This window comes from Lissotriton vulgaris, chromosome 5, assembly GCF_964263255.1.
Source record: "Lissotriton vulgaris chromosome 5, aLisVul1.2, whole genome shotgun sequence".
Lineage (NCBI taxonomy): Eukaryota > Metazoa > Chordata > Amphibia > Caudata > Salamandridae > Lissotriton > Lissotriton vulgaris.
Window position 1 is genome coordinate 1124530623 of NC_141693.1, and position 24632 is coordinate 1124555254.

Below are 24632 nucleotides of genomic sequence, written 5' to 3' on the forward strand. Positions count from 1 at the left end.
TCCCAGGTAAGCACTTCCACGCTTCAACCTTTGCCCTCTCGGGTGGCGTCTTCAGCACCAGGGCGTCAGGGCAAAGCTGTAGTGAAGGACTCTCCCCGCCCTACTCATTCCAGAAATGGAGCCGCCCCATCGACCTATGGTTCAAGGAGGCCGCGTGTCACCAGGCCCCTCATGTACTAGCCCAGCAGGGCCGTGTTCTTCCGTGTCTTCCAGCAGGTCCGGGCAGTAGGGGCAACCTCACCCGTCAGTCTCACCCCAGCAGGTCACTAGCCAGGCTCTTCGTCTCCAGGCAAGAGGGGGGGGCCCGGTTGTTTCTCCAGTGAATTGCAGGCCTCCTCCACGCAGCCGGTGATCACCCTCTCAGCCAGTGATCACCCTCTCAGCCAGACAGTGCCCAAGCGTGGCTCCTCAATCGCAGGTGAGTCCGCCCTCGTGGTGAGCCTCCCAGTTCCGCCACAAGTTGTTCCCATCAGGCACCCAGCCGCTAGTCCGCCGATTTCGACGCCAGCAGCGAGGAATCAGGAAAGTTTGAAGCGGTCCCAGAATGGCCGCCCTGCCTCCGCGGCGGCCTCTGAATCACTCGAGGCCGTGGATGCAGCACCAAGATAGACCCAACCAAAATGGCCGATCGCTCGCCCGCAAGTCCGCGGCCGCTTCTGTCCCAGCGCTGGCGGCAGCCCCGCCATCCGCTTCAAAGCCGCACAGTAGTGCCTCCACAGTGTCCGGGGGCCCCTCCAGGGTACGGGTGCCGCTCCCTGGGTCCGTTTTCAGGATAAAACCTCCGAGGCTGGCGCGGAGCTCCCAGCTCAATCGGCCATGCTATCGGTGGTTAAGTCACGCCCCCAACAGATCATATACTTTATGCCCGAAAACAACCGCATCCTATGGAAATCCAGTAAGATCTTTATTTCACAGGACTACAGCAAGGAGACGGTTGATATATGAAAGGGCTTACGTGCTCTACGACCAAGGCTGCGCTCACTAGGTTACCAATCTGGGTTTGCAGGCCCAGCAAGGTTCCGAGTGGTCATCCAAGGAACTCCCCAGGTTTTTTTATGGATCCTCAGAAACTCAAAAGATTCCTTGATGGTCCGGATGAACTCTTTATGGACACGACAACACCTGGCCCTGCCGCAGCTAGTACTTGAGTATCCTCTCAATTGTCCTGGTTCATGGTTTAAAAGAATGTGACCTTACTTCTTTACTTTTGTACTCTTAACACTGTTTGTTATGGCTGTCTCACAGTTACATGTTCGGTATGGCAGTACCACAGCTACTTGTCACTGTCGCTTGACCCACCTCACATTTTTTAGATGTGTCCTGCTACCAGGAGTGCCTTTTTAGGTGAATCTACTTTGCTGTAGGGGTGAGGCTTTCTACTATGTTATGGTGGGTTGAAGCTGTCACAATACTTCCTGTAGTATTCTTGCAGACAATGTTTTCTATGTACACTTGAATGTCTCAAAGTTCCTGAGTTTTGGTGATTGTCAGTGCTATATACTTTATAACGTTATGTTTAATAACTTGTGAACTGAGAAGGATGCACTGGCCACCGCCTTATCCACGTTACAATCTAATTCCCATTTAGGCTATGCTAGTTTCTTGCTACGGTTGATTACACATTAAGCATCCATTGTTCTAAATGTTGGTCTAGTTTTAATAATCCACCATGGTTTTTGTTCATCGCCATGGGAGGGAAGCTGTTTTCCCTGGTCACCATGTCTACTAGTTTCTTTCAGGGTAGGGTGGGAGGGGATGGGAGGAGGGTTGGTTGGGGGAGTGTATGGGTCCGACTTCAATTTGGTTTTTCTTGTGTGTCACCATTACTTTTTGCTTACTTTTGTCCGTATGTCATTATTTTCACTGCTCAAGTTCCGATATGCACTGTACAACCAGAAGCACTTGTCTTATGTCGAAAGGTTGCCCTGACATTCATTTGCCTTCTGAGACATTCCAATATACTTCGAAACACACCTGGTTGGGCCGAAAGATATGGCCCCTCTGGTACATGCAGTTCATGTGGCAAATAGGGTTAAATGGATACTCAGTCATCTGATATGGCTCAATACAACTCCATTTCTCATACCTTACAACTTAATACACATACATACATCTTGTTCGTACTGACATCCAGTAGGAGATGACCATCCAGGGTCTTCATCAACAGAGTGTTGTTGATCTAGCCTGGTTTAATCTTCTAATGCAGTCATGATGCCACACACTACAGTTAACACACCTCTAGGAACCTCTAGGGTGGATAACCTGAAAATAATCTTGCTTAACGTCAAAGGTCTTAACCAACCGGTTAAGCGGCAAAAGATCCTGGACTATCTCCGAAGGCAAAAAGGGGATGTAGTTCTTTTACAAGAAAGAAAGATCGATATAAAACAATTCAATACAATTAGGAATAGATTTTACAGCGAGGTGGTAGGTTCTGAAGCAGTTGGTAAGAAAAACAGTGTCCTGACACTGAAAGCGAAAAAATCAAACATTGAGTTGGAATCCTACACAGCCGACACTAATGGGAGGTGGGTCATAACCAAAATGATTAAGGACAACACAGAGTTTTATATCATGAATGTCTATGCACCTAACACACGCAAGCTAAACTTCTGGAACGACCTTACTAAACAGATTGAAACTATTCCTGATTCGGCCGTGCATATACTGGCAGGAGACTTTAATTTGCCCTTAGACCCGATTCTTGATAGGGATTCAAGGTGCGCTTACCGTAGTAACAAATCCCACAAACCTTTACTAACCTCTGTGCTCGTTTCAATCTGGTCGACTCCTGTAGGCTACTAAACCCCATGGGTAGAGAGTACACATTTTACTCACCACCCCACGACGCGTACACTTGTATTGACTATCTATTTATCCCGAGTAACGGCATCTCTAGAATCGAAGAGACATCAATAGAGCCCAGGGTAAGATCAGACGACTCCTGCATCTCATTATCCATCTCCAACGTAAAACCGACCAGCCGTCCGTCCTTATGGAGACTAAATGATGTGGTGTTGGATAAGGAACAGCATAGGGCACTCATAGAGAATGCAATCCAATCTTACCTAGAGCATAATAAAAGGGATTACACTTCTGACCTAACTCGATGGGAAGCTCTGAAGAGTACTGTTAGGGGTGTAATAATTAAAATCAGATCAGCTGTAAACAAGGAACATAACAAGGTCTTTGACGAATTAGAAAAGGAGATCTCATTCTAGAAAGCAAGCATCTGGCATCTAGAGATGAATTAAAACTGAATAAACTGGCTAATAAAAAATATGAATATAATAAAATAATAAGCAATAGAGCAGGGGTTTGGTTAAACAGACAAAAGAGGTTCAAGCTGTGTGAATCGAACAAGGCGGGTAAGAGTCTAGCTGCATACTTAAAATTTAAAGTGCAAAAGAACACAATTAATAGTATTAAAGATCACAATGGCGTGACATACTCTGACTCAGATAAGATTGCGGAAATATTCAAAGACTTTTATAACACCTTATACTCCAAAAACAAGGACGTAGATAACGTTAAAATTCAGGATTTTCTTAATGAATGTGACTTGCCGACCCTCTCAGTCACGGAGCAATCGGAACTTAATAGCCCAATAACCACCCTGGAAATTGAAAAGTCAATTAAATCTCTAAAATGTGGAAAGGCTCCTGGGCCTGATGGGTTCAGGGCAAAATTCTATAAATGTTTCCCCTCCCTCTTATCTTCGCCACTATTACACTTGTTTAACGAATTCAATGAATCAGGTAAAACCACGGTACACTGTCTGAAGCCATCATTGCAGTGCTGCCTAAGGAAGGGAAAGACCCAACACTCCCCAAAAATTGCAGACCAATTTCCCTTATCAATATAGATTGTAAGCTCTTTGCAATGATCCTGGCTAACCGTCTTCAAAAGGTCCTGCCCAAACTTATTCATCCCTCTCAGGTTGGTTTCTTAAAGAACAGGCTTTCCAGCGACAACACCAGGATCCTAGCTCATGTTTTGGAAAGGGTTAAACTTTCCAGATCTCCCACGGTAGCAATAACGCTTGATGACAAAAAGGCCTTTGATAAAGTTGATTGGACGTACCTAGAAGCAGTGCTGAATAGGTTTGGGCTTGGAAGAAATTTCACGAAGATGGTAATGTCGCTATATTTCAGTCCTTCGGCTAGGGGTCAGAACCAGAGGCTCGTTCTCCTCATCCTTCCAGCAACAACAAGGAACTAGGCATGGTTTTTTCCTCCCCCCCCTCCCCCCCCCACCCCTCATTATTTTTACTCGCAATTGAACCATTCTTATTCCTCATAAGGAACAATAACTGTATCTCAGGAGTCCACTTCAACGAATGCACGGGGAAAATTACTGCTTATGCGGATGACGTTTTAGTAGTCTCGGAAGAGGCTGAGGAGGCCATCCCTGCTCTCACTCCTGACTCCAACTAGTGCAGAATCAGGCAGCCCGACTCGTTTAAAACTTGTCCAAGTCCTGTCATGTTACCCCGCTGCTTAAAGCTCTGCACTGTATGCCTATCCGGGAGCGTGCCTTGTTTAAGATGGGTTCTATCACCTTCCAGGCAAGGGCAGGGACAGCCCCTCACTTTATCTCCTCTGAAATCAAGGCATACTGTCCCAGCAGAGAACTGCGTTCCTCTTCACAATCCCTTCTGGTTGTCACTCGTTTTAAGAAGAAGAGGTCAGGTGGCGCAAAATTTTCTACGCTTGCGCCTACCTTCTGGAATGTAGTTCCTTCCTCCCTTAGACTTTCCACCCATTATTCAGAATTCCGCAAATCCCTAAAAACATTTTTGTTCACTCAAGCTTTCTCATGTTAGTTGGCTGTCTTTTCGCACCCTCTTGGTTTTATGTTCCAGCGCCTAGAAACCGCGTGGTGTATGTGCGCTTTATAAATATTTCAATTTCAATTTCTCATGTCCTAAATTAAAACCTTTTCCCGTGTGTCAGGGTACAAACTAAACAAAGATAAAACTGAAGTAAAACTCCTGAATAATCTAGGCAACAAGGAGGTCTTGGGTGACTCCGGCCTGACTTGGCAACAAAAATGCTTTAAATATCTGGGGCTGGATTTTGACAAGGACTTAGTCTCTACCCTTCACACCAACGAAAATCTAATCTTCAAAAAATCTCCAATCTACTGGAGGGGCGGTCACCTAAATATCTTTCATGGTGGGGTAGGGCTGAAACACTGAAAATGATGGTGACTCCCTTAGTGAATTACCTTGCTAGCATGTTGCCGATGACTTTCTCCCTGACTTCTTGAACAAGATTGATAAGCTCTTTAATACTTTCCTTTGGCAGGGGAAGAAGCCCAGAATATCTCTGACTAAGCTGCAGCTATCTAAGGAAAAAGGCGGTCTGGGTCTCCCTAACTTCAGGAATTATCAGACAGCATTTTTATGCAAACAAGGAGCGAGTTGGCTGACTGTTAATCCGGACTACACACCAGTCTGGCTAGACACAGAGAAATCACTCATCAACAATGTGCCCTTACCTGCCCTGCTTACTATGGATCTTTTCCATCTGCATCATTCTCGATACATTCTCCTCAACACTAGACGTGCCCTCCTGAGACTAGAGCAGCTACACAAATTAAAATTCAGATTCAATAAGTCTAATATGGTCTCTTTGTGGCGGAATCCCTCGCTGACATTGGAAGGAAACATGCTCTACTTGGAACTCTGGTCTCGGAAAGGCATAAACTTGGTAAAACTCCTCTATAAAAGCCCCCATCCTTTACCTTTTTCAACTCTTCAGGCCCAATACAATTTAACGCCTGTGGATTTTTACGATTTCCTGAAGTTGAAAGCTCTCCTCTCAGCGCGTACCATTAAACCCTATGGCCCTTGGCTCACGTCTCAGATATCACGAATCTTGGAAGCAGGCTATTGTTGTTTCAAAAATATATAAACTCCTTCTACCCCTCCCTAGGACATCGCACAAACCAAATTAGTACAAGTGGGAATCGGAACCCAATTCTACCAACCTCCTGTTCGACTGTGATAGAACATATAACACAGCCTTCTCGAATAAAATTACCCCATCCTGTCTCAAACCAAATATATGTTACTCAATAGATCATACTGGACTCCTGAAAATCTTTTTAAACTTCATTTAAGAGAGAATCCGACATGCTGGAACTGTAACTCAGCCATCGGATATCTTGCTCACATGCTTTTCACTTTCTCCTCCCTACAGCTGTATTGGGAAGAAATTTATAAATGTATAGAACACATTTTTAATTTCAATCCCCCTAGAGAATTCTCATACATCATCTTAGACCCAACGCTAGCTAACGATAATGACCGTCCGCTGTTGGACCTCTTGCTCACCTTAGCTTGCAAAGTCATGTTATGCAAGTGAAAGAATGTTAAAGATGTGTCCTTTAGAATTTGGCAAGACTGGCTATCTTTCTTAAGAGGAGCGGACAATCCGGCTCTACCCACTTCTCCATGGCGTATATCTCACAAGAAACTTTGGAAGTCCCTAGACGCCTTTTCATTCTCATTTGATCCCCCGTGAACACCTACTATTACAGTAATATATGTAACATCATGGTAACTTCACTGTTACAAATATAACCACACTACTTGTAAGCATGGCCATTTGTAATAATTAGCTTCGTACTCCGCTGTATCCGCATCTGCTACTATCATGTTGACACTGGGTGTTACCAACAGGTACTTGAGTATGCAAACTTGTGCGTATCAACCAACTTGTATGTATATATTTGAGTCTGACCCATTTATATTGTTTTTTCATTTTCTTTCTTTTCATTTTATTCTCTTCACTTGTTTCCGTTATTTCATGTATGTATTTTGTTGCCTATATTTTTTTTATTAAAAAAAAGAATTGTTTTTCTTATGGCTTGGTCAGTGTGTCCCAAGCTCCTTATGTATTTTCCTCTTAGCAAGGTCTTGATGTTATAGATGGCTTTGAGTGCTCTCTAAATATATCTGAAGGCATTATGCCACCTGTCTAGCCCCCGTACAGGTCTTATGCTAGGAAGTAGTCTCAGAATGCTACACGTCTCAGAATGCTACACGGTTGCTGTCCTCCCACTGCTAGACGGCCACCATGTGCAATGGTAGCATCACAATTCAGTACTGTGGCCATTTGATGTCAACTTGAAGGCATAATCCTACACACATCAATTAGTTCATCAGCTGGGTTCAGTTTGCCTGAACTCTGCTGTACTGAACTTTCTTTTTGGTTAAGCTATTGCAGTTGAGGTTTGCTAACCTCCTTACAACCTTAAGACGTTTTAGTCTTTTATAGGGTGTTTGGTGATAAACGTGCATCACAGGTATGCCCTGCACTCCATAGTGTCTCTTGTTCTTTTAGTTTTGACAGCCCCTCCCTCCAAACAAACCTGTTCCCATATACCTTTCTGTGGGAGCCAGAATTTGCATATGAGGTGGAGCCTGTGATGCATATGCATCGAATTAACATGACTTTAACTCTTGCTCTGCAAACTGTTATTTTGTTTATTATTTTGAATGGAAACACAGCAAGATAATGACTGAGTGTTGAAGCTTTTCAATCACTAACCCCCAGTCAAGAGATCTGGGTTTAATCCATCGTTCTTTTGCTCACTATGCCACCCCAGTTTGTGCCCAGCCATATGCAAATCCGAGATGACCCTGTTCCTAATGGGAAGAGTCCTGCCCGAATTGCCAGGTCAGGTCCTCCCTGAACTGCAAACCAGCATCATGGGACCAGTTTCAGGGTATCACCCCTCATCAGTCAGGCTAGCTTGAATTCAGTGGCACAGCAAGCAAAGGACCTATGTCTGGGCATACCCTTGGCCACTTAGGGCAGACACAAGAAGATGATGGACGGAGTGCTAAAATGTTTCAACCTCTCACCCCCAGTCAGAAGATCTGGGTTTAATCTATCATTCTTTTGCTCACTATGTCACCCCAGTTTGGACCCAGCCATATGCAAATCAGCCTGGTCCTGCTCCTCATGGTAACAGTCCAGCCCGAACTGCCAGACCAGGTCCTGCCTGGACACGATAGAAGCATTCTGGGACCGGTTTTGGGGTATCCCCCCTCAGCCCACATGGCTGAAAACCCCCTAACTAGGGAAAATCCTGCCCTGGGTTGCTTGTATTCCGATTAGGGATAACCTGGCCAGCAGTTTGGTCTGCACTGTTCCCACTGGAGCATGCTCAAGACCGATTTGCATATGGCTGAGCCCAAACTGATGTGGTATGGTGTGCAAAATAACCACGGATTGGGATGTGGCCCCAAGTACTTACCAGTGACCGAGGATAATTCAAGCTGTTCATCTATCACTTTTTGTATCTTTACTACATAAAGCTACAATAATAAATAATTAAATCCGTGGTGAAAATGGAAATATTTTGTGATGTGGTCTTTCCCACTCCTTTAGTTTTCCTCGCACTTGTATTGTATTGAACCAGAACAAACAGATTTGATATGAAAGAGGAAAGACATGCGCACTTTTTTACTGTGGTACAGTGTAAAGTGCCTGAGCTCTGTGTGTGTGTGTGTGTGGTGAGAGTGACCTGCCCTCCCATAGGAATGCATGGGGAATATGTGTGACCATGGTAGTTCCTGATGTGTGGGAAATGCAGGGTCGAGTTTGGTATGTGCGAACTCGTGAGATTGAATGCTGCGTAATGATGTATGCGGCATGAATGTGTCTAGTGTGGAAGTGCCACTTCTAGACATGGGTGTGCGTGCGTAGTGAGTGTGCTGAAACGTGATTGGCTGGAGCCTGGCTCCAGGATGTCTGGTTGGGTCTGCCCAGTGGTGAGTCTTGAGATTAGCATGCTGATGTGAGGGGAATAGTGCACCTGGGTCCTGAATGGGGCTGGGTTTTCCCCACACAATGCTGGCTCCGCCCCCTGTGGTGCGACTGATGACCCTAGCCTGACAAGTGAATGAAAGGGGTGGCTGAGCTCATCAAGGGGGCTCCCAAACCAGCTGCGCCTGGTTTTTCCCCCACCCTGCACCTTTAGACAAAGGAATTCACTGTATAAAAAGGGGCTATGTCCCCTTCCAAAATGTTCTTGTTCCCAACTTGAATCCTGCCAGGGGCTTGGGCCCAGAGGAAGGCTTGCCTCCCCCCTGGATACCTGATGGACCTGGATTCCTGGAGGCTCTTTGTTTTCTTGGGGGAGCGCTGGGCTTTTGCTTTGGTAGCTGAGGCCCATTTGCTATGAGAGCCCTTCTTGGGGGGCTTGGGGTCTGCCTGCTCCCTAGCGCTTCGTGAGCGCTTTATTTGGGTTCTGCAGCGTGGAGCTGCTCTCTGTCCAGCTCTTTGTGCCTCGCAGGTGCCCACCCTGCATTTTTCCTGAGTTTCGATATATTTTTAAATCACGGGTGCCACCCCGTTTATGGCGTCCTTAGCGGATGCCCACCCCGCTTCTGTGTTTGTTTTTCGCACCAAGGGTGACCACCCCTCGGTGCTGCCCCCGAGATGCCGAAAGGGGACCCAGGTAAAGAGGAAGGCGGGGCTCTCGTATGGAGAGAGAGCCCCGCCCGCACCACCACCCGGAGGAACCCCCGCCCGAAAGGAAGCCCGGTGAGTGAGAAGGGCTGGGGGGGGGGGGGCTCCGTAGGGGCCAATGTTTGTGCCGGAGGATGGCACAATGGCTGGGGTGTATTTAGGGCGCCCCTGGTTTGCAGCGGCCCGCTCCCACGGCAGTTGGGGCATATCCTAAGAGCTTACGCGGGGATCCAGTTTTGGGAGCACTGCAACTGTTTAGAGAGCCTGTGTGGCTCGGACTGGGCCATATGTGTTTGCAGGGCCCATGGGGGCCCGAGGGGCCTGTGATCTTGCCCCTGTTGTGGGTACATTCAGTGTAAGAGCCAGAGGGCTCCAGCCTGCGCAGTGTTATTTTCAGGAGCCAGTGTGCTCCTAGGGTGATAATTGTATTTCCAGAGCCTGCGAGGCTCCCACGTGATTTGTGCAGCAGCATGGTTCCTAGAGCCAGTGGGCCCAGTTCTGTTCCTGACATTCTGGACATATAGTAATTGACATGACTCAAAAGAAAACTGAAACCAATCTACAAAAATAAAGCGGATTTTTATATAATTTTAGACAAAAATGAAGACAATCGGATGAGTGGTATAATTGGAGTTAGAGATTTTTTTTTTTGTAAGACTTTATTTACATCTGCCAAATATACACAGCATTTTGCCTACAATCCTGAGGCCGGCTGCCACTCATTGTGATAATTCGATATAGTAATTACACAGCTATTTAGCCGATAACTTTCGGTCCGGCAGCAATTCGTTAACATTACAGCAGACATTATATTTATTACTCCTGAGAAAAAAGATTTCATCTTACTTTTATTTTTATAACCAAAACTTAACTTGTGACTCATCTAGTTGGTAGGCATCATTCAGTTTATCAAACATTTACCCAGGCTCTGACTGACTTAGTCAGGTTAGCCCTGGCGCTCCCCTCGTCTCTTCCCCTTTCCTGGGCCCCTTAGATTAACTGGCTGAGGTACCTGCTAATCCCTATTTCTTCCTATTACCAGTATGATAACCATTGCCTGGGCCACTCATTCTACATCCTCCTCTTCGTCTGTACTGTCACTGTCTTCCTCCGGTAGTGGCTCACATAGGTCTCCCCGGTAGCTGTTCCAAGGTAGCCAGATCTTATTCCACTTGCTAGGGTTAGCTCTCATTTTATACACTGCTCGCTCAATCACCAGAAGCATATCCATGTTTCTACACCACTGCGCTAAGGTCGGCGTATCTGTCGCCCCCCCATTTCTGCGCTATATCTCGTTTGGCAGTCATAATACCCACTATGGCCCATTGTTGCCCCATGCGTGTCAGGTCATTCTGCCCCCACACATTCAGCAGGCATACACGCGGGTCAGGTGTAATGGATATCCCTAGAGTCTGTGAAATGGTACGCATTATCTGCCTCCAGTATTCAGCAATAATCGGACATTCCCATAGTGTATGCAGCAATGTTCCCTCCATCCCACAGCCCCTGAGACAATACAGGTGATCAGCTTTGTGTAGTTTGTGTAGGGTGGTTCTTGTAAAGTAGACCTGGTGCACTATCTTAAACTGCACCAGTCGGAATCGTGCTGAGATACCCGCTTCCTTTGGGGATGCCATCGCAGCATTCCAGTCTGTCCATCCATATCACCTACTTCACCCTCCCATTTCTTTCTCAGTTTAAGTAAGGGGTCTGGTAGGTTATTCAGGTTATTCAGCAACTTTCGGTAAGTAAGTGATGTGGCGCTTGTCTGTATGTAATCAGTAAGCAGGTCGTCCTCCAGCGGGGATGACTCCGGGACCACTGTACCCACCTCAATTGCTGCCATCAGTGCATGTCTTACTTGAATATAACGGTAAGTTTCACTAGGACCTAGGTTGTACTGTTGTTGTAGTTGCGAGAAAGGGATCACCACGTCTTTTGTCCACATGTCTCCCACCGTGGAGATTCCTATGTTATCCCACTGAGTGAAACCCTTACTATGTCTCAATTGACCCGGGGCCTTAGTGTCCCACAAAGGTGTTAGTTTTGTTATGACACCCCCCCACTTGAGTCTCGTCTGTGCTTTGTGCCATATCGCCACTGTGTGTTTCGTCGGGCCCGTTAGTTTCGCTGCAAGTCCTTTGTGGTACAGCGGGGGCAGCAGACGATGCGTACCCAGTTGCGCTCTGTCCGTACAATATGCCGGGTCATCTTGCGGGGCGTGCAGCCATTGGTTAAGAACTTTAAGGTGCGCCGCCCAATAGTACAATTGTATATTTGGTAGGGCTATTCCGCCGTCGTACCAGCCTTGGTTGAGTTTGAGATGCGCTACACGAGCTGGGCGGTCACCCCACAGCAAGCCCGTTATCGCTGCTGTCACTTTTTGGAAGTAAAAGGGTGGCACTAAGGTTGGTGTTTTTCCAAGACATAAAGAAGACGTGGCAGCGCCATCATTTTAAAAAGCGCTGCCCGTCCCAGCAGTGTCAGAGGAAGAGCTTTCCAGTGTCTCACGTCAGCTTTGAGTCGCATGAGCGGCGGCAGCAAATTCAGTTCAGAAAATACTGTGACGTCGCTGGTGACGTGAATCCCCAAATACTTGAATGAGGTGTCCGCCACTGTTAACGGACAGCCGCTGGGAAGATTTAGAGCGGGGCCCTTCAGTACGTAGATGACCGACTTTGTCCAGTTGATTGTATACCCGGAAGTCAGTCCGTGAGTATCATACAGTGTCAACAGCCCAGGAATACCTCTCTCTGGGTCCGAAAAATAAATTAGCATGTCATCCGCATGAAGGGATACTCTGTCCTCCCAGTTGTCTCTCCAGCGTATTCCTTTCAGTATCGGAGAAGTTCTAATGACAATGGCCAGTGGTTCCAGGACTAGGGCAAACAATAGGGGTGAGAGCGGGCATCCCTGCCTCGTCCCTCTAGCCAGTGGTATCTGGAGTTAGAGATTTTTAAAGGAAAAATACATCTGTGCATTTCAATCTTGCAAAACAATAACGTTGTGATCAAAGAGGAAATACACTTGTGACAATCGTCCACTTGCAGGTCGAGTTCAATGGAAACCACTTGGGGGTGGGGGTGGGGGGGGGGGGAAGCGCGGGGTATTGGTGAGGTGGATCCCAGGCTCCAACAGTCAGTTGATTTTTACTTGGCTCGTTGGGCCCTGGTACATAAGGGAACTTGTTCTCCGTGGTGCTAAAGAAGGCGAGCTGCGGGTGCAGGTTTTACCACTTTGACTGTGCTGGTGAGGAAAGGGGTGCAAAATCTCGACAATGGGGACACAGAGGCGTCGGATTGAAGATGCTGCTGGGTTCGCTCGAGGAACAATGTTGAACAAAGCTATTGGTTGCCGGACCAACAAGCCTTGGCAGCAGCAACCTCAGCCTATGGTCAATTAAACGCCCTGGATCCTGGGGGAAACGGTAGCCGTCTGAAAGTTGCTGGAAGTCAGGAGTATGTTTCCCACATTAGACCATTTACTTTTGGGTGATTCCCTCTGCTGATCTGATGGCCAATGATTATGTGGATCCTGGTGCAGTTTTGCCTCCACGCTGCAGGGGATTAGTGCCTCTAGTCCAAGAGAGTTTTGGAGTTGCCTTTGGCTTGCAGTGGGGTTCCTCTTTTCTTTAGAACTGGTCAAAGACGAGTCGTAGTCGTGCAGTTGCAGGGTGGTTGCCGCATGCGTAGTTTTTGGCAACTTTTCTTTGTGCAGGTCCTGAAGTCAGATTTCTGTCATGGTGGCAACAGCTGCAGGCTGTCAGCCAGGGAACAGGAAAGGCTGGGGAAACCAGGTGGGTAACCTCTAAAGTAGCAACTTAGGTGCATGTCACATTAAATACGATGTTGGTATAAAACAACTTGTCTCATCAAACCAGACTTGTTCCCCAAACATGACACTTTTCAGTGGGACCATAATGGAGCTGGCCTCCTGGGGTTGCCCCGGTGCTATTCCATGTTGTCTAGTGACGTCATGAACACTTATAATAGCCCCTAATTGAGGGATGCTACTATAGGGACCTATAAGCTAGCTTGCACTTATATGCCCACATCTTTATGTGCGCTTTACAAATACACCTGTTATGTTATGTTATGTTATGTTATGTTATGTTATGTTATGTTATGTTATGTTATGTTATGTTTAATATAATGCCCCCTGCCTCCTGGGCTCAGGAGGCCTACCTTAGGGGTGACTGACATATATTAAAAATAGTGCTGTGACCTTTCCACTCATGGTGAGGGCAAAGTTGAGTTTGAACAGTTGGCACTGCTAATGCAGTCTGCCTTGGCAGGCCTGCTGTTATCTCTTTTCTTGGGTCACTCATGATGGCACAATCACTGCTGCAGACCGTTGTGACCTCTTCAACTCCCATGCCCTGGGTATCCCTGCTACCACTTACCAGGGACTTACAGTCCTTGCCAATTGGGTTACCTGTTCATAATCATCATATTTTAAGGAGAGAGTACTGGCATTGGGCCCTGCTTTGCAGGCTCCAGTGCACTTTGCGAGTCAAAAACCATCAGCATTGAAGTCCAAATGGGGAAAAAAGTTGTGGGGGGGGGGGGGGGACTTGCAAAAAGCCTGTGTTCTTACAGCATTCAACCCCTTAATGTACCCCTCCCATGATACCACTTATATTGTGAAAAGTTGTGCTGCTGTCACAATGGCCTGGGTCGCCAGATTATATCAGGTCAGCCATTCACATCAAATACATTGTCCTATATGGACGCTGTGAAGCAGGACGTTTGTGCCCTCACACATTCAGTAAGGAAGGGATTGGTTGCACACAAGATAAAGTCATTTCCAGAGGCTCAAATTGGCCCTTCTAATCCACAGTTTTGCCACACATAACTTCTAACATAACTTATTTGACTTGTATTATTAAATGTCACTGGAATCCAGGTTCAGGGAGCAGGAGAGGAATACAGGGAAGATTGTAGCCGCAGCATGGTATACTCCAGGTGTTAAATGTGTGTAGCATCCAGTTGATTCCACTTTACAGAGGAACAGGATATAATTGGGAAAGTGCCAGACAGAGCACTTAATATTTTTATGCCATACTTAACCAGACAGTTACACACTGATATTACATTACAAGTATTTACTATTTTAGGCCCTGGTAGCTGTTTTGCCCCTAATAAAAACGCTCCAACGCAGAACTTCATGGTTCAAGGGGGCAAACTGAGCTACTACCAAATTTCATAAATGTTCTTGGAAAGAAGAGTTGGTTCTACCAGGCTTTTGAACAGCCCCTATCAAATGTCTGATTTTCCTGTTGCTAAACGTAGACGAGCTGAATATGATTTTTGGAGCGTTTTGACGCTGTTTTTTTTTCCCTTCTATGTTTGGTTTAGAAATTAAAAAGCTTATAATATCAGTGTGTATTTTAAAAAGATGGGACTTCTTCATTGTGGTTAAACGACATACAATAACTTGGCAAGTATTCTGTACTATATGAAAATAAACAGTACAAAGTATTCACCGTAGATATGTTGAACTCATGGAAATGTATATGTTAGCCATGTTATCTGTTACATTTTGTGGTATAACGTTTCGCTCTTTACAAATCTGGACTAGATACAGCTAAACATTGTGGGAATACGGATAATATATATATATATATATATATATATATATATATATATATATATATATATATATATATATATATATATATATATACAAACACACACACACACACACATATATATTAATATGATATATAGTCAAGCCATTGCACGATAGTCACGCCAAGGTGTAAGTGGCACAGGCTACTACTGTTGAGGTGTCACTTTCTCATGTCACCTGCCACTTCCAGCCCTCTCTATGTCGCCCCCTGCAGGCGCACCCTCCTTTCTTGGCCTAGTTGTGAACCGAGGGGTCCGGGCGGATCATTCCTAGTCTAAATTGCCCGGGCTCGATATTCAGCGTGTCTGCCTCCAAGCTCCTCCCCTAACCCTTTCCTTTCTTTCTTTCTTATTCACAGAAAAGGTCACGGATCGCCTACAGTGATGAAGTGCGCAATGAGCTCCTGGGGGACGACGGGATTTCCTCGGAGAGCCAGGTAGGATGCTGGTCACGGAGGCCTGCGGGTGTTTGCGGGGCCAGAGGGGTCAGAGGCGCACTGTGCGTCTCGGGCTGCCCCTCGCGCATTAGCAGCAAGCCAGGCGGAAGTGATACTGTTTAATGCAAAGCTGGGCTTTAATCAACTTCTCAGTGTCGCCTTGGAGATCTAACGTGAAACCCTCGCCTCACTATCACTTGCTGCGATGGTCCCCACTTTCTTTTCTTCTCGCGCCTTTGTTGTCCAGAAAGGCTTGATACTTACTATTTCCGAACAGACTTGAGTCCTGGGCACACGGATTTGTGAAAGTAGCAAAAAAAATGCATCGGTCTGTTTTACAAAAACACAGCTTTATTAAATTAACGCCGTTTATCCAACAAATAAAAGAAATCTCCTAGTTTGGGGGAAAGAATTGAATGGCCAAGCATCCTGTCATGTTTGTACCCCTTCGACCAAATACACACCATTTAACAAGAGCCTTGCAGTTTACACAGACAAGTTTGCTAAAGGAACGTAGGCCCTATTTACGTTTTTTTTTATAGCAAACTTAGCTGTGTAAACTGCATAGCTCCAGCGTAAGTGGGCAGTGTATGTTTTGACGTTCCTCTTCGCATATCACAGGGACCTAGTAATTAACAGAGACAATTATACCCTTTTCGCATGCCTGGTACCTGCAGCGTTAACACAAAACATGTGTGCAAGCACTCAATGTTTTAGGAATACTCTGAACAATCGGGGAGAGACGAACACTGAAGCGGTGATGGCTGTTGGTTGGGGGTCAAGATTTGGATACATTCGGCCACCACCTTCCCCGATTTTAAAACGTATGCTGGTTTCATTTTTTGAAAAACTCCCAAATCTTGTGCCATCCACACAAGATAATAGCCACATTATGGTATTGGCCTATTTCTTCAGGGCATTGCATTTTTTAAATGTTTTAAACGTGTGCACATAATCTACATATAAATAAAAACGTGCATCCGTGAAGTAAATCCTTTTTTACTTTATATGATTTTGAGTTACTTGATTGCATGTGATTGCTGTCATCTCATCACCCAACTCTCACACACTGGCTCTTAAGCTGCTCGTGAGTGGATTGTGTGCATTATGGAGCCTTGCTTTATGGATCTGCTATATTTCAGAAAAGCAATCAAAACATACCTCTTCTGTTAAACAGTATTCTCCCTTCTTTCCTCCCTGACCCTATCCTCCGTCCATTATTTCATACAGAAAGCGCCGGGGCGCCCCTTCGCTGGGGCAGCCGAGCGCTATACAAGCACATATAACATTAACATTAACATTGTCTGTACATCATATTGCTATTCATTATGTCGGAAACATTTCACGTTAATTCATATTTTTTTTATTTATTCCTGATGAATTCACGCCTTGGTGTCAATGGGTTGCTTGGCCTTGCACCTGCATTAAGATGGGACACAACTAGGGTGTAGTTGTTCTGAATGAAGTGCATTGGGGCTGCACGTTTGTGGAGCAACTCCTATGGCAGGTTGCTCAGATAGTAGAGCTGCTGTCTTCCGTATTGAATATGTGCACTACTTGATCAGTCGTCGGCCTCTACCAAGGGTGTTTTACCTAATTCTTCATTCTGATAGATCTTAGCAGGGCGGACAATTGCATTTTTATTATCAAGTGCCTGTATACGGGCCAAGCAGAATGCTACAAATTACAGCATTTCATAAAAGTAAAAACTGACACATACATAGGTTGTGTATTAAGTGATAAGCATAAAAGCAACACACAGCAGACTGTAATCACAACACATCTATGACTGTTTAAAAAAAACTGCAGGCCTCTAGCAGTGGTTTGAGCATAGGTTAACATGCTACCTTTCGCTTTCGTTTTAAAAAAAAATGTAAACAAGCACATGTATTCAGCTCTGTACTTTGTTCTGCAGTAATACATCTTGACAGCAGTTGGGGGGAACCCAAATGTAAGTATTTAAGGCACTTTGTCAGTTAAGAATATTCGGCTGGTGGGTGCACACACGTAAAGTGGCAATAGGAGTCCAGAGGTAAAATTCTGAAATGTATGCCTTTAGAATTACTCTTAAATTTGAAGGTAACTTCTTACTTTTATTGAGTTTACAAAAATTCCCAGGAGCAGCCTTGAAATATGCAATTCGATTTCCAGGAGCACTTCCATGCAGAAAAGTTACGTTTGCTCAGCCCTTCTACATCCCCATTCCCACCTTCAAGCGTCACTTAATCTTTAATAGGATTTGTATTATTTTGCCCATTTCATTTATGGCATTGTGCTTTTATTGGTGGTTTAAATGTGTATATGGAAGCTATAATTTAAAAAACAAAACTTTGAAAGGGTAGTTATTTGCAAATCAGTGAGGTAAACGTATATTTGTCCTTCTAGGAGCAAGTCTGTGATCCTTTTTTCCGGTGAGTATCTCCTATAAAAGTACAACACTGCTTTTGCTGGTAGGGCCCCCCAGAATCTCCCTCAAAGCAACCCAAAACCTAGCATTTGCAACAGTGGCCATACTGGCAGAAGTTATATATTCACATATACCATTTGAGTGTTAAAGTTCAGCCAGCCCTGGTTTTTGTTAATCAGGATTGGAAATTTGTCTTCACACATGAGTTTTTTGCACAACTAAGTTGAACTTTGACATGCAAATACCTTTTCTCTTCCTAACAGATTTTTAGAGTAAAATGAAGGACTTTGTATTGAATATTATGAGTAAACCTCAGAATTTGGCTGGGAACAAGAACACATTAAATTGGCTCACTTGATTTTGTCTCTTTAAATGTTCTCTAAATTACGATAAACTCACAAATCCGGTAGATTGTATATAATGCTACTGCCATATGCTCAGAAAAATCCTGCCCTTAATCCAGTAACTAAGGTCCTGAGGTATCAAATTTTTTTACCCATTCTGGCTCTATGAAGAAATGCATTAGTACATAAGGGTCTGTATTACCAAGAATTATTGAATGTGCTCAGATGAAGTAGCAGTGATGCCATCAATTGGTTTGGCTGACTGGCTTCCTGTCTTTTCTATTTGTATTTACTTGCCCAGGTGTACCTCACAAGAGGTCACAACTCCACACAGTAAAACAGTCCTTTTAAGTTCTCATGTTGCATTAATTCTGTCCATTGATGTTAATTGAGGTGCCAATCTTGATGCTGTTGTACATGAATTTTCCAACATTGTTGACTACAAATCTTAGGTTGGTTTTAACTCTTAAATCCTTAGTCCAAAAGTAGAAGACATCAAATCCTTTCCATGCCCATTTCTTTATTATTCCACAACTCTAGTATTCCCGAATCCAAGATGTACTCTGTATGGAAAATCTTTCAATGTAAATGTACATTTAAATTTGCCCACTTGATAACAGCAAGTCACTTAGTGCCGTTGTGTTGAGAAATGTAACTAAAAGGCACACAAAAGTATTCCTGTATAAAAACATTAATAATGAAGAGTAACTAAAGGTTTCTGCAGAGACAGAGAAACTTCTTGTCTGACTGCAAACTTTTGATCGTCTTCGGTTTGGCCTTGCTGTGCATAAAGTATTCTAGACTTCAGCTACAGAGCAGGGGGGTGAAGGCGGTCAATTTAATTCCCTCGGATCTGAAGAAGGTTGGTATCATTTCATATAGCCCTGGCAGAGCAGATCATTACCAGACACAAATCTGTTCGTTACATGCCGAGGGTTTATAGCAAAATAAATAGAGCGCCATCATAAGTTCAGAAAATTGTGTGTTCGACCCACGATAATGTGCAAAGGGCATTTAATAGAGTTCAGCATTTACTCGTTATCTGTATGCAGGCAGAGCCGGCTGTGGTGTTATCGCCTTTTTTCCGTAATAATTTCGTAGTTCATCACGTGACACGCCTTGCGCGCACACATACACGGATACACTCATACACCGACAGATGCTCTGCTGTTTTTTTTATTTTTTTATTTTTTTTTTCATTTTTAGTCACAGCCAAAGGCTTGGCCTCCAGAGTTTCTGCTGGCTCAAACTAGCGTAAACCAGATTTTTCAGGCTACAAAGAGACAGATTACCGCTTGCATTAAATTGTGCATTGAAACAAAAATCTTTGTCTTCAACAGTAAATTATGCTGATCACTTTAATGGAAACAGAAAATTTGCCTTAAGTGTTAATACTGTTTCACTATTGAGAAAATGTTATCCCATTTTATAAAACAGAAAAATGGCTCTGACGTTTTTGAATTTTCTTTACTGGTGGAAAAGCTAAAATACAGCTTTTTCTGGATTTCAATGCCCCTCTTAGGCGAACGTTTAGAGACAAAAAAGCGAAGTTACCTTGCCTAGCTACAAATCCTGCTAGAAGCTTAAAATCAGCCATGCAGCACAAACAAGATAGAGCATTTTTGTTTTGTCTTGAATCCATTCATGAAGGTAGAAAAAACGACAACAAATGTGCAGAATTTTCAAGTGGCCATTGATGACGGCAGGATGGCTCTTCCCATGCGGACTCAATTGCAGGGGCGTTGTTTTAAACTTTGGCCCCTTAAGTATCGTGCTTAGCTGCAGAAAGGCCACCATGGGAAGAAGTGAGAACTTGCCATCCAGTCGAAGATTGTCTCATTTCTCGCCCACCCCTCTTTTTAAAGTCTTTCTATTTGCCTCTTGCAGTCGACGAAGACTGCGGCAGGTGACCAGAGGAGGAAGAGAAGGGGTAGATTAGAGACCTTGGCGGACGAGATATCCCTTTCTCCTTGGCCTGGACAAGTGCTTTGGTTCATACACTAGTTGACTGCTCTACAGTGTCACATTTTGGGAAGACGCCTTTATCTCCCACAACAACCTTTATTTTATATACATTGCTGCTTCTTTAATTTTAGTTTAGAGGAAAGACCGCTGTTTTTCAACTCCAGCTTGTGCGCAGTCCTGCTATTTCATTTTTAAAAGCTCATGGTTAAAAGAGGAAACATGCTAATTAAAGTTACTAATCCCAATAATCACATCTGTAAAATCAGTTGCTATGGAACATTGTACATTTTTTTGCTTATATTGTGCATGTTGCGTGTTTGCTACAATCCTCTGTTTTTTGTTTCTGTTGATTGACACTGGTATCATGCAAACATTAAGCTATACCTTCTGATTAGATCAGAGCATTTCTGCATGTAGGCGCATTTGATATAATATTCAATTTTATAAGTGGTTCGTTTGCCACAAGGCATGTTTGCTGGAACAAGCAGCATATCAATTCGATGTTAGATTTATCGTCATTGTTTAGCTACACCGTGGAAACGACAACTCTAGAGATAAATAAATTCAAACAAATATACATATGCAAAAAGATTGCTGCGCGTAATGTCTTGCATGGTTTGCTTTCAGCTTCAGCTACAAATTTTAAGTAATTAGGCAATGTATTCCAGGTATCATTCAGCCTTACAATCTCCCCTCTTCCAAGTGACATGACGGCATTGGTCAGCCCTTTTATGAAAGTATAAAAAAATGATGCAAACATCAAAAAAGAATTTCCGTTGTTTCTTAGAGGTTGCCTTGCGTTCTTTCTTTGGGGAACTCTTAAGGCGTGAAAAAAAATTAGGAACATTTTTTGTCACCCGACCCACATGATGAGCATTTTCATATTTTAATGGTTACAGATTAGGTCGCTTGTTGTTCAAAAGGGGTAGCGCTCCTCTGTGCAGTGATTCATAAATATGACACTATTCTGTTTTTTGTTGGAAGCTGACAGTACTTTTAAAGGGAAGGACGTCCTAAAACTTGCTTCTTTGTACGTACTATCTGAGGGAAGCCGAGGAGGAGACGTGCTTCCTTCCTGGTAATATAGACACCCACAAAGTCAATCCACCCTTTATTTGATGATGGTGCCTCAGATGTGGTTTAAAAGAGAATTTCACACTTTCTTCCCTTGTTTTTATGTGACAGTGCGCGAAAGTGATCTTTACTCGTTCAAAACCCCTCTGCATGTTGTCTGTGTTTAGCTCCTTTTAATGTGTTTGTCTGTGATTTCTAAATGCTAAGCATGTAAACAGATAAATTGTCAATGTTAATTCAACACCCTGTCACAACTGATCTTTCTTTCCTGCCATTTCTTTCCTTTTTATCTTTTTTCCTCTGTGCGCTCGTGCTGCAGTTGATAAAATTACGCGAAGAGGTGAGTGTTTTCTAGCTTTTGGGTGGCTGTTTCCATTCTGAGTTTCTGAGCCCCGTATTCCTTCATTTCTCCTTTAATGGCTATTCACACGGCTATAGCAGGTCAAGTTACTGTGCCCGCTTGTGTTTTCTCGCCCACCGGAGCCGGGCACGAGGCGGCAGGTGTCCTACAGTAAGAGATTTCAATCAGAAAAACACGTACCAATGCACTGGCGTGAAACAGTTTACTTTTGAAATAACCGCAGTCGCTGAACATGGAGAGATATCATATTGCCGTAGAAAATAAACGAAACACCGAAATAGCTAATAAGGAAGCTACTGTGTTGTTAAATTATAGTTTAGTTCAATTCACAGTGCTGTGTAAATCAAAAAAATTAACCGTTAATCTCATCAGTTTTATAAATTGCGACGTACGGCAGTAAAGGATGAATGCAAGAGATGTAAAGTAGTTGCAGCTAGTCGTGTGTGGTGAGTGTTTTACGCGATCCTAATTGTGTTGTGTTTCTGACACCTAATGTATGCATGTATATATAAATATATATACATACACATAAACACACAAACATATATATATAATTACACTGTTTGTTAAATTGAGTTTGTCAGGATATGAAATCCAGTGAGATTAATACAATATGCTCAGCAGCTTTTGAAGACTTCTAGTGAAACCTTTCTAAATCTGTTGTTTATATACTGTATGAAATACGTGTCCAAAAAGGGTGTGTGTGTGTGTGTGTATATATATATATATATATATATATATATATATATATATATATATATATATATATATGGGTGTGTATGTATGTATATGTATGTATGTATAAAAAAACATGTTTGGGTGCCTATATTGCACAACATGTAGTATTTCACAGAGAACCTTAAAATTTTGAAAATATTTCATGGTATCCTCTGAAATATGGTCATCATTGTGACAGCTGACAAACCATAATGCAGTGCTTTACAATTGGCAGGGCTACTAGAATTACGGGGCATAGAAGTTATTCAGGAAAGGTTATCTAAATACTGCTGCAAAGAATGCAAGGGATCATGCACATTCTCTGGCAATACATGTTTCATCCCTTTGAGCTAGAGACATTTTGTTGATGAAATCTACAAATAGGGGTCAATTATGTGCTAAATTCACTAAATCTAGAATTATGCTGTAAAATGTTGAAACCACAGAGTCCACGGCCCTCATCATTGTCCATTGTTGTAGCAGTAATGTATTATTGAAAAGCTAACTCCTAAACACACTAATTCCTGACAAGTGCCAGCTGCCTGCGGAAGTTTGGAATTTGAAGAAAGTAGATTTTTCAAGCTCACTACACCCCCCACCCCAAAAAAAAAAATAATCATAGAATCTAAAAAAAATACATAGTGGGTAACTTGTAACACAATCATATATTTGTATCTTGCAGTATTGTTGACATTTATAATCCACTCTTCCTTTGTGATATTGTGACATACATACATATATATATAGAGCTAGATAGATAGATAGATAGATAGATAGATAGATATAGATAGATAGATATCACAATGAATAATGGGTAACTGTGTACTATGATCCAATTTTGCATCAAGAGGTTCTGGTTACATAAACCATTAGGCAAAGGTAGATTGGAATATAAATGTCACCAATTCTGCAGATATAATTTTATATATATATATATATATATATATATATATATATATATATATATATATATATATATATATATATATATATATATATATATATATATATATATATATATATATACATACAGACTCCGAAAGTAAAGTGCTTTCATTGATTTATTTTGCTAAACATGTTGTATGATGCACCTCAAGTGGCCTTGATCATACATATTGCAGTGAAAGTAAATGTGGGCAATGAGCAGTTGTACTACGAAACATTTATTCACTCATTTATCACTACAATGCAAAGCTCACGTTTGAACTTATTGCCACAGTACAGAAAAAAGTGACATGTGAAAAATACTTTTTACTGCCTCACAGATTGCATGGAGCAATTACTTTACACTGGAAACAACACTCCTGATAGTATCAATATCTTTTGAGTGTCATAATCTTGGTTGCAAACATTTGTTAAAGCAAATACACAAGAAAAATGCATTCGTGTGAACCATATATGCATCTGAGCAGAGTATAGGATGCTATTTATTACCATTGTTGAGGGAGGGGCATCACTACTCATGACCCCTCACACCATTCAACAGTGGTAATAGACAGCATATTATATTAAGAAAATCTGCATACATACTATATATATAGATTCTCTCACACTCTTTCTATAGAGATATAAAGTTGTGTATATATATATATATATATATATATATATATATATATTCACTGAAAAAAACATAGTTTTCAGGCATTATATAGTTAGGAATTAGCTTTTAAAAAACCTTTGAAATTCACTCACAAAACTAAAAGTTTTAGGGGTCTTATAGTTAGCTGGACATTTCACTCATACAAAACCATTGAAATTGCTCCTATATAGTTAGTTGTATTAACTATATTTCGCGCACCCGCAATGCACTGCTGATGATGTCACATATTAGATAATTCATGACATGGTTAGTGACATCACTGATGACATCTCGAATGACATCACTGATGACATCATCCAGTGAATGTGGTTTGCTTCGTTATTTAAATATGCATTATATATATAGCAATTTGCATTGAAGAATGAGTGGATATATATAAATAAATATTTGGATGGAGGATTTAGTAGCTGTGTAATTGACCTTTTACTTGACCAATTTATAGTGTCTCACTAAATATAGTGGATAGGGACTAAACTGTGTGAATATCTGTATCACTTTGTCAGTTGTTGTGTAAACTGGTTCTACAGTTGGTTACTAGCTATGTGAAAGTCTATATTAGTTATTGATTAGATAACTGAGTATTTGTATGGGAGAGTGAAAGTGTGTGTG

The 24632-nt window shown here is 43.0% G+C and overlaps 1 protein-coding gene across 6 annotated transcripts in view; it reads left to right on the forward strand.

The window, feature by feature from the left end:
* The window catches only part of VTI1A (vesicle transport through interaction with t-SNAREs 1A), a 1083798-nt gene that overhangs the window by 266755 nt on the left and 792411 nt on the right, over positions 1–24632 (forward strand). For 3 of the 6 annotated variants that reach the window (XM_086922791.1, XM_086922793.1, XM_086922794.1), the window contains exons 4-5: positions 15478–15555; positions 21665–21685. In XM_086922791.1, coding sequence (XP_086778917.1) covers positions 15478–15555; positions 21665–21685 — 99 coding nt within the window. The remainder of the gene's footprint in view (positions 1–15477; positions 15556–21664; positions 21686–24632) is intronic. The other 3 variants (XM_086922795.1, XM_086922792.1, XM_086922797.1) reach the window with 1 other exon arrangement.